The sequence below is a fragment of the Aplysia californica genome, unplaced genomic scaffold (genome assembly GCF_000002075.1).
Source record: "Aplysia californica isolate F4 #8 unplaced genomic scaffold, AplCal3.0 scaffold00373, whole genome shotgun sequence".
In the NCBI taxonomy this organism is placed as follows: Eukaryota; Metazoa; Mollusca; class Gastropoda; order Aplysiida; family Aplysiidae; genus Aplysia; species Aplysia californica.
Genome location: NW_004797643.1, coordinates 500,727 through 511,189, shown reverse-complemented (window position 1 = coordinate 511,189; position 10,463 = coordinate 500,727). Strand labels below are relative to the sequence as shown.

General features: G+C 39.7%; 1 protein-coding gene across 1 annotated transcript; it reads left to right on the top strand.

Moving 5' to 3' along the window:
- The first annotated feature begins 687 nt into the window (after window positions 1–687).
- On the top strand, window positions 688–10,291 carry LOC101854350 (trypsin-2). Its single transcript, XM_005103466.3, has 7 exons — window positions 688–848; window positions 3,058–3,205; window positions 4,463–4,640; window positions 6,728–6,852; window positions 7,613–7,756; window positions 8,468–8,628; window positions 9,456–10,291. Exons 2-7 carry the CDS (start codon window positions 3,139–3,141, stop codon window positions 9,636–9,638), a joined length of 858 nt encoding a protein of 285 aa, XP_005103523.1. The 5' UTR covers window positions 688–848; window positions 3,058–3,138; the 3' UTR covers window positions 9,639–10,291.
- Window positions 10,292–10,463: the final 172 nt, after the last annotated feature.

The following is a 10,463-nucleotide window of genomic DNA, read 5'->3' as shown; positions in this document are numbered from 1 at the left end:
AGAAATAATGTTATATTATAACGCAACATGTAAGAAAGAGAAAGCGAAAAACACACCCAAAAAAATCTTCGATTGTATTTTTCATTCTAAGTCAAAAATGGGGAACAAGAAGACTTTTTAATAGAATAAGTCTTTCTTTCTAGCTTTGAAACAATTATAATTTTCTAGCAAGTCATTAATAGGCCAGGCGTCATAAATAATGCAGCATTCAGTTTTCCAACAGAATCTGCAATACAAATTATCTATCTTCCTCTTTTTTCAGTAATGACCTCCAGTGCTCGAAAACTGACGTAAGCATAATAGGCTCTTTTCACTAAGCGTTGGCCCGTGCTATTTTGTAAAGATCTACATCCAACACATCTTAATCAGACTCTTTTTTAATCCCACCTTGACACTAACTAAATGTTGTATTACGCTTACGATAAGATGACGTTGAACTTGGAAAACTTATTATTACCTCAGTCATCTTGTTCTGAACACTCACAAAATCTAGCGTAATCTTACTTTTTTCCTTTGTTTTCAAACGTCTCTTTAGTAGTGAAGTCACCTGGTGTGGGGGGCGATAGGTGGGGGATGGGGAGGGGGCACGGGGTTGTAAGCTTGTCCCCAAATAACGTATTATGACACTCGCCACTTCGCCGTCGAACGACTATAACAAGGTACATCCGCCTTTCCTTTGGGTGAGGAGGTCGACGGGTGTGTGCTTGGAGAACTGACGGTTCTGTACTTTTTTCACCGCCTTTTCATGTTCCCTTTCTTTTTTTTTTCAAAACAGTTGGAAACCAAATTTGTTGGATCAGTGGTCAACCAGGATTAGAAGTCGTCGCCAGGTGATCGCTAGAGAACGGGTAAGTTTGGCCATTGCTAAAATAAAAGATTTTCTTTAAACTTCGCACTTGAGTAACTGTTCAAAATTTTAGGATTTTTTATATTTTTTTTTGGTGTTTTCTCTTTTCGCCATCGTCTCGTAGCTGTTTGTGGTAGCATTTAGGTAATTTCCAGATGAATTTTTGAAAGAACAATGTCGAGTCGAAAAGCAGGAGTGTTTTCAAAAATAAATACTTTTGAATACATTTGTCCTGGCTACCTGATTAAAAGGCAAAAACTAAAGGTGATATACAGCCGCCTCCGCTTGTGTTGAACTCGCTTAAGTTGTTCTTCGGTTAAGTTGATCTTTTTCTCGGGCCCCAGCACCTCTTCTTCTTTACAGATCCCAGGGGTTAAGTTGAACTTCAAATGAATTGGTCTTTTTTCACTCCCCTAACGACATTAACTCTTCCGTAGTCGACTGTATTAGTAGCAACATCACAAAATTAAAATAAAAACTATATAAAATAATTTCACTGAATATCAACGTACGTTTATCTGTCTGCCTGTTACATTCGGATGTCGGTATGATTTTTTTTCATTCTAGACCGTTTGACTATAATCTCTGTCTCTCTGTCCCTTTGTCTCTCTGTCTCTCTCTGTCTCTGTCTCTGTCCCTGTCTCTCTGTCTGTCTGTCTGTCCTTCTGTCTGTCCGTCTGTCTGTCTGTCTGCCTCTCTCTCTCTCTCTCTCTCTCTCTCTCTCTCTCTCTCTCTCTCTCTCTCTTTCTCCTTCTCTGTCTGTTCTTCCCCTCCCCTTCTCGCTCTGTTCTTCTCTTCTCCCCCCCCCCTCTCTCTCTATCTCTCTCTCTATCTCTCTCTCTCTCTCTCTCTCTCTTTCTCTCTCTCTCTCTTTAATTACCCTTCCGCTCTCTCTTTTTTCTTTCTTGTCTATCTCTCTCACTCTCTCTATCACAGATAGATAGACAGATAGATAGATAGATAGATAGATAGATAGATAGATAGATAGATAGATAGATAGAGGTACTGGCTCAGAAATAGGAGTTTGAATTTATATATTTATTATGAATAAATTTAAGAGCAATAGGTGAAATGCAAAAACGAACCAATTCAATATTTAAATATTTGTGAGCAAAGTTAAGATTGATAAAGAGATTGGTGAAAGAAAGTACTGGTTGATAGAGAGATGAACGGTGAAAGAATTACCAGGAAGAGGAAGAAAAACATGTCTAGCTGAATGAATGCTTCGTCGGTTGTGACGTTGTTCGGGTTCCATAGCTCGTAGAAACTTTTCTATCTCCCCATTCCCTCTCAGTGTGCTGTGTAAATTTATCATAACATCATCCTTCTGGACAGAGCACAGGAAAGCGTTTTCACCATAATTTATGGAGAGCGTTTGATCTACAATGAGCCAATGTTGTAAACCTATCTATCTATCGGTCTATCTATTTTCTATCTATCTATCTATCTATCTATCTCTCTATCTATCTATTTTTCTGTTTATCAATCTACCTATCTATCTGTCTGTCTATCTATCTCTCTATCTATCTGCTGTTGAGATGTACTGGGTACAAAATTGTATACTTTTTTATGTCAGTGTTTTCATTTGTGGTATTAGTTGCGTGCGCTGAAGCGCTATTTAGTCAAAATTCACATTCTAAATGTTGAAACTAAAAAAGCAATAAAAGATACACAAGACCGATACAATGAAATAGCTTTTTCCCTCTCTCAAAAAAAGTTTTGCTTTCAGGGTACCGAACATTTGAACAGCTTGCCAGCACCTTATTTTATAAAGTTCTATCTGACATTTTTGGCTGTATTGAACAACCGAAACCATAAGGTCAGAAATAAAATGTTCTGTCTGCTCTATCAAAATCGTACGATTTTTCGGAGTCATTATCAAGATATACAAAGAATTCCTTTCGAAAAACTCGACGTATTGTGAAACTCAAAATTGTGGGTGGTTGGCGGGTGCTCTGGTGCGGTTCGCTCCTTCTTTTCTATCAAACATCTATCCTATTTATCTCTCTTGCTCTTTTTTGTGTTTGTTATTCTCTTGTGACACCTTCAAATCTTGGCCACTTATGACCTTACTGTTTTGCTAGTTCCGTAAAACTCTAACTAAAACTACCAAAATCCTCCAAATTCTTTACGTCAAATTTCACGAAACTAGGCGTTGGAATTTGTAATTCTAAGGTAGCGAACGATTAAAAGTTATTTTCTGTCAACAGTGAGACTGTGCTGGGACTAGGCAAGGTACAGTCAACAGACGACCCGTTTTGTCTCGGCTTGTGCAAAAATCTCAAGATATCATGGCTGCTCGTCAGCAATTGGCAGCCCTAGTGTTGTCTGCCGTGTGTGCTTTGCATGTCACTACAGGTAGGCCATGAATTGTTATTAAAATGTTGGTTCCTTGGTTGGATAATAGGTATCATCGCAGGTGATACAATACCATAGCTGCTCCTCCCTCCTCTCCAGGATCCATGAAAGGATTGGCTTGTTGATCTTGCTAGTCATTTGCTGGTTGGATATTCTTCTAGCTTTTCCTCGCAGGTTGCTGTCCCTCCCCGACCGTCTTGAGACATCGCGGCTTCTCTCTGCCTTTGTATCATGTGTGCTGTGGAGCTTTCATCTTCTTGGTGGTCGTTGAACCATTTTGTCTATGCTGCCATGAATGTTGGTGGATACAATTGCATGGTGCCGCCAATCTCAGTCTGGCCGGCTTGCTCATCAGCGTGTTCATTGCTTCGAACTCCTACTTGACTAGGGCTAAAGATTCAAAAGTAACTATGTGGCGTTGGTGGCCTCGTGGTTAGGCTACGGGACTCGTAATCGTGGGGTTGCGGATTCAGGGGTTCGAGCCGGGGTCCCAACGTTGTGTCCTTGGGAAAGGTACTTTACGCTAAGTTTCCTCACTTCACCCAGGTGGGAATGGGTACCCGGCCATTGAGAGCGACAGATCTTATCAGTATAATATTAGCGTTTTAGCGCCTATAAATGGCTGTTTGCACTATATGCTACCCAGGAAGTTGAGGCTGTTTCAGAATGCTCTCATGTCTGCTGGGGCAATAGTGTAGATTGTGAAGCGCATAGAGCTTGCTGTTGAGCGGGGATTTGCGCTGCACAAAAAGGTAACTATTATTACTACCCCTTTTGGCAATGTCCCTAATGTAGTCCTCCTTTAACCCCCCCCCCCCCCCCCCCCCTGTGCCAGATGCACAAGATACAGGCCAGACTCCCGTTGTCGGGGAGCATGAGCTAGTCCCTAGTGTAGTTATAATCTCCTGTTAATGCACGGGAGGTCACTGGGTTTCTGATGTGGGATGCTTATCTGTTCTTTTTTTTTTAATTTAGTGTTACTGGGCGTTAAACTATTAGATACCGCCGCTTCATTCATTCATTCAGTGCCAGATCTGCGGCAGGCATCGGCGATCATGGTTCTCCATTCATTCCTTTGCTCGGATGGTCTTGAAAAAGCTACGTTTCCCTGATCTTTCCCTATTACCGATATGTTTAGATCCCCTAAGTAGGTTGCTCTGGGCCTACTCATGCCTTGTTTGTCTCTTAAATAAGCTAATAGTGTTGATAGGGGCGTTAATCCTATAGATGTACCAGTTATTTCCACCACTACCACAGGTCTGGTGAAGCTACAACCCCGGATAATAGGCGGCGCGCCTGTGTTTGACCGCTGCCGGGCGCCCTTCAACTGGATGGTGGGACTACAGGCTCAGTCCAGCAGGGGTCCGGTCACCGTCTGCTCGGGCGTGCTCGTGTCAAGGACGTTGGTCGTCACAGCAGCCAGATGTGCGCCTTAGTAAGTCGCTACTTTTTTTTTCTTTAAATCTTTCTTTCTTTGTGTCTTTCTTCCTTTGCATGTGGTTAAAGAGCGCCACTGGCGGACGTTCTACCTTAGTAAATCACTACTTTCTTTTCTTTCTTCCTTTCTTTTCTTTCTTTGTTGGTGGTTGGTTTCACTCTGTTGTTTCTGTCTGTCTGTCGTACCTTTTCCTAGCACTGAATTATGATCTTTATTGTGTCGGTGTGCTTCTCTTTACTCAAACAACCAATATATTTTCTTTAGTTTTTTCTAGACATTGTCTGTCCACTACAGAACGTAGCCCTCCAACAACCACCTCCACTCTGTTCTATCAGCTATTTTTCGTGTCCATGTTGAACCAGTCCGCTCTCTGAAGACGTCATGTTGCCACCTTCTTTCTGGTCTTCTTCTCGGTCTTTATACGGTTCTCAGCAGCCTCCGTCCAATGCATCTTTGCCTCTATTTGTTGTCAGCATTACTTACGAAAAACAGGTCGCTGGACTCGCATACGTAAAAATCAGTTGCGCTGCAGGTTAAAGCACCAGCAGTCTACTACTCTATTCTTGGGAGAAATAGGGTGAAGTCGAAATCATTTAAGATGGCCACTCATTGTCGAGGAGAAAACTGGTTGTTTCAGACAGGTGGACATCTTAGACAGTAACATTATACGTATATATTTATTATTTTTTAACGGAATGGGTGAAACGGAAAGAGGTCGTTTGAACAGGTGGTTGTCTTGGACAGGTAGCAGTTGAAGCAGATGTGACTATTATATTATTATTTTCATTCTTCAAAGTCACGTGTGTCTGTTTGGAGTTTAGGGGGTTTTACTTTTTTCTTTCTTTCCCTCTGTTGTTTCTAACTGTTAATTGTCGGCCTTGCTTGTTTCCTTGCACTAAAGGACATTATATATTTAATAATAATAATAATAATAATAATAATAATAATAATAATAATAATAATAATAATAATAATAATAATAATAATAATAATAATAATAATAATAATAATAATAATATTAAAAAATAAATAACAATAATATTAATAATAATAATAATAATAATAATAATAATAAAAATAATAATAAAAACAGCAACAGCAACAACAACAACAACAACAACAACAACAACAACAACAACAACAACAACAACAACAACAACAACAACAATAACAACTGCATTAATATAGCACATATCCCCACTCTATAGCCAGCTCTGTGCGCTTTACAACTGCGGGCCTCTCAGAAACATTCTCGGCTTCCCAAGAAGCATACAGCGCACGCAGCTTAAGCTCTCAAACGCCAATAATAATAATAATAATAATATTAATAATAATAATAATAATAATAATAATAATAATAATAATAATAATAATAATAATAATAATAATAATATAAAAAAAACTATAATAATAATAACAATAATTATAATAATTATAATAATCAACAATATGTTGTGTCGATGTGCTTGTCTGTACTCAAGCCCACAGCCGAGGTAAAGATTCAGTCAAAAAGATTTTTTTGTTGTACGTTTTCTTTTCTTTTCCAGTATGAATGCTTTTTCTCTTGGTTTTTTTTCTTTGGATTGTATCTATCTATCTATCTATCTATCTATCTATCTATCCATCTATCTGTTTGTTTGTCTGTCTGTCTGTCTGTCTGTCTGTCTGTCTGTCTGTCTGTCTGTCTGTCTGTCTGTCTGTCTGTCTGTCTGTCTGTCTGTCTGTCCTTGTGAATCATGTATGTATGTATGTATGTATGTATGTATGTATGTATGTATGTATGTATGTATGTATGTATGTATGTATGTATGTATGTATGTATGTATGTATGTATGTATGTATGTATGTATGTATGTATGTATGTATGTATGTCAATGAAAACAACTCTTTTCCTCTCCCTCCATTTGCTCTCTCTCTCTCTCTCTCTCTCTCTCTCTCTCTCTCTCTCTCTCTCTCTCTCTCTCTCTCTCTCTCTCTCTCTCTCTCTCTCTCTCTCTCTCTCTCTCTCTCTCTCGCCCATCCTCCTTTCGGCAAATGTAACTGACTCACTTTAACCCCTCTCTTTTGTGTCGTTCTTGGAAAAGCCTGTCTTTACCACAAACAATGGCGATCATTGGTGAGAGAGACTTGGAAATGACGGACCAAGACCAGCAGAACATCCCGATCGACAGCGTCAAAGTCCACAGGAACTACAATCGCACTACTCTAGGTGAGTGGTTGGGTGGTTGGCGGGTGCTCTATTGCCACAACTACAACAATTAGCCTACTACTACCAGTAGTAGTTGTAGTAGTTTGTCATTGTTGCTGCTTTTCTGTGTCTGTCACTCTCTAGTAACACTCCTATTCTTCGGCACTTATATATTGCATTATCTATTTGTGCTGTAGGTGCCGTAAAACTCTTACTTAAAAACTCAAGGTGAGTGAGCCTACAGGTCCAACTCAACCTGCCCGGCACACCCATAGAATTGATTGATTTATAATATTATTATTATATCCTAGACTGGGCACTGGCATTTACAATGAAAAAAAAAAAGAATTCAGCAGCCATTTTTCGTTGTAATATGCATTGGGGGGGGGGGTAATACTCTACCATTGCCCGACCCTTGTTTGCTCCCTTGCCTACTCTCTACCCCTCCCCCACCCGGGCAGTGCTACTGACTGAAGTTGTCTTAGACCATTCCAAAAAAGGGGGGAGGGGGTATTAACATGTTCTAATGCACCGTAGAATCGTAAATTCTACTTCTTTTGTATTTTTGTTACTCTCTTGTGAATTGCAATTTCCGGGGTGCCTTGATAGTCGAAGCAGACTGTGTGCTGTTGAGGCTGGAGAGGTGAGCAGAGTAAGCCTGATGCCCAGTTTGGACTTTTCTGTTGACGTCCCCTCCTCCTCTCCCCTTGGCGCTCATATGACCTTATGCAGTTGCGAGCACCGTAAAAACCTTACTTAACAAAAACTCTCTCTCCACCAGCCAACAACATCGCGTTGATCCGCCTCTCACGACCAGCTACGATCACCCGCTGTGTCCAGCTCGCCGCACGCTACCAAGACGACCCGGAGGCCTGCAATGACGTGGACAGTACCTGCACCATGGTGGGCTGGGGGCCTTACACAGGTGAGTAGTTGTTGTTGCTGTTGGTAGTGGTGATTGTGTTTTGTAGTTGTTGTTGTTGTTGTTGTTGTTGTTGTTGTTGTTGTTGTTGTTGTTGTTGTTGTTGTTGTTGTTGTTGTTGTTACTGTTGGTAGTGGTGGTGATGATGGTAGTTGTTGTTGTTGTTGCTGTTGTTGTTGCTGTTGTTGTTGCTGTTATTGTTTCTGTTGTTATTGCTGCTGTGGTGGTGGTGGTGGTGGTTGGTTGGTTGGTTGGTTGGTTGTTGTTGTTGTTGTTTTCTTTTGTTGTTGTTGTTTTCTTTTGTTGTTGTTGCTGCTGTTGTTGTGTTGTTAGTAGCTTTAGGGGCATTGGTAGGTCTTCAAAATCGATGTCTAATTTCCAAAGAAGTTGAGATGATTTCAGCGTGTTATCTGGTCTGGTCTACTGTTGTAATAATAATAATAGCAACAACAACAACAACAACAGCAGCAACAACAACAACATTGATAATAATAATAATAATAATAATAATAATAATAATAATAATAATAATAATAATAATAATAATAATAATAATAATAATAATAATAATAATAATATATAGATTTAAGGCGCATAGAACTCGCTGTTGAGCGGGAATTTGCGCTGTTACAAATGCCATTTATTATAATCTTACTATGATTATAATAGCAAACGAATTATAATTCCAACAACAGTATTATAATAACTCCACAGAGCAGAGCCGCCCGACCAACTCCCGTCTACCCAGGTCGGCCACCGTCAGGGTTTACGATGACCTCGTCTCCAGGATCATCTCTAACAACGACCGCGGCTCTGACGTGTCCGCGGGCAACAGACTGGCGGAGGCGGTGGTCGATGGAGTCAAGGCTTGTAATGTAGGCTATTCCCCTAGTCTTTTAGTTTTAGTAAGAGTTTTACGGCACTTGCAACACAATAAGGTCATATAAATACCGAAGATTTGAAGTGTTATAAAACAGTAACAAACTTCAAAACGGCATTCATGATTCTCCTTTCATTTCTCTGCTCGGATGTTATCAAAATCCCACATTACCCCAGTCACCCATCCGTTCGGTTTTCCCAACAATATAAATGTTCAAAGGGTCTTTTGTTGATAACATAATAAGATCGAAAATATCAAAAATACCATGTAACATAATCCATTACAGCAGGATGAAACATTTATCTGAAAGTCGGTTGTTTCTGACTTTGCCTTTTTGCAGAAATTGGAGTGACAACTATTGACTCAGATAAAATTATATCTTTATAACCGTTAAGACTCATCACAGTTTTGAAGTCTTGACGTGGAGTGTATTAGCAAATTATGCTAATATGCCTAGTTTCAACTGTTGTCCTTATGTGTAGATAATTCATGCGTCGATTAAAAAGTTCTTCGTTCTGTGGTTGAACCGGTTTTCTTGTACCTATTTGAAATATTTTTTCTTGTTTGTTTGAGATTTATTCTCAGTAATCATACCATCGATGAAAAGCTCTCAGAGCTTAAATTTGTATGAGAAAGAGCGCTATACAAATGCAATCATCATCATCATCATCATCATCATCATCATCATCATCATCATCATCATCATCATCACATCATCATCATCATTATCATCATCATCGTCGTCGTCGTCGTCGGCGGCGTCGTCGGCGTTATTTTATCATTATTTTTTTTAATTACCTATCATTATTTGTTGTCCGCCAGCTTGACTGGGGAGGAGCGGTCAGCTGCATGCGGAGGGGCTACCAGGTGTTGCGTGGGCTGATCAGTGACCACAACTGCATGACCGGCGGCACTCCCCCACCCATCCAGATCACAGACATACCCACCTTCCAGATCTGGCTGGACACTTGCCAAGATAACTGGGACACTTGCCCGTCACAGTGAGAGAGTCTTTGTCTGTGGATGAAAAGACGACTTTCCATGACAGAGAGGAATGTTTGTCTGTGGAAGAAAAGCCAACTTTTCCCATCACAGTGAGGAAATCTTTGTGATTGAAAAGCCGACTTGCCTGCCACAGTGAAGGAGTCTTAGTTTGTAGATAAGACCGTTTTTCTTATCACAGTAAAGAGCTATGTGGATGAAAAGCCGTTTTTCTTTCACAGTGAGAAGTATTTGCTGTGGATGAAAAACTGACTTTTCTCATCACAGTGAGGAATTTTTGTCTGTGGTTGAAAAGCCGACTTTCCTTCACAAAGAGGAATGTTTGCCTAATGTTGAAAAGACGACTTTTCTTATCACGTGAGGGAGTCTTTGTCTGTGGTTGAAAAGACGACTTTCCATCACAGAGAGGAGAATCTTCGTCTGTGTTTGAAAAGCCGACTTCCCATCATTACAGATAACTTTTCCGGGAAACTTCTAACATGTCACTGATGATGAATAAACTACTGAGTTTTGAAATTAAAACGTCTTTTCTTTCTCTTATGTGTCATTAGTATCGATGTTTTGATTACTGAAGAATGTTTAATAGTCTTTCCATATTATTTTGGTATATTTGTTTCTAACAATGTCAATAAAAGCCTGAAAGTTGTACACAAAAATCTGCCTTTTTCCACCATTACCATTTCAATCAATTTCTTGAACAAAAGAATGATATAGGCCTACATGTTATAGAAATTTTAGAAAAGCCAAACAAAACGAAAATGTTAAGATAATAAAAATACAACACTCATGAAATCTTAACAAAAAAACTTCTTCTTTTTTTTTTGGGGG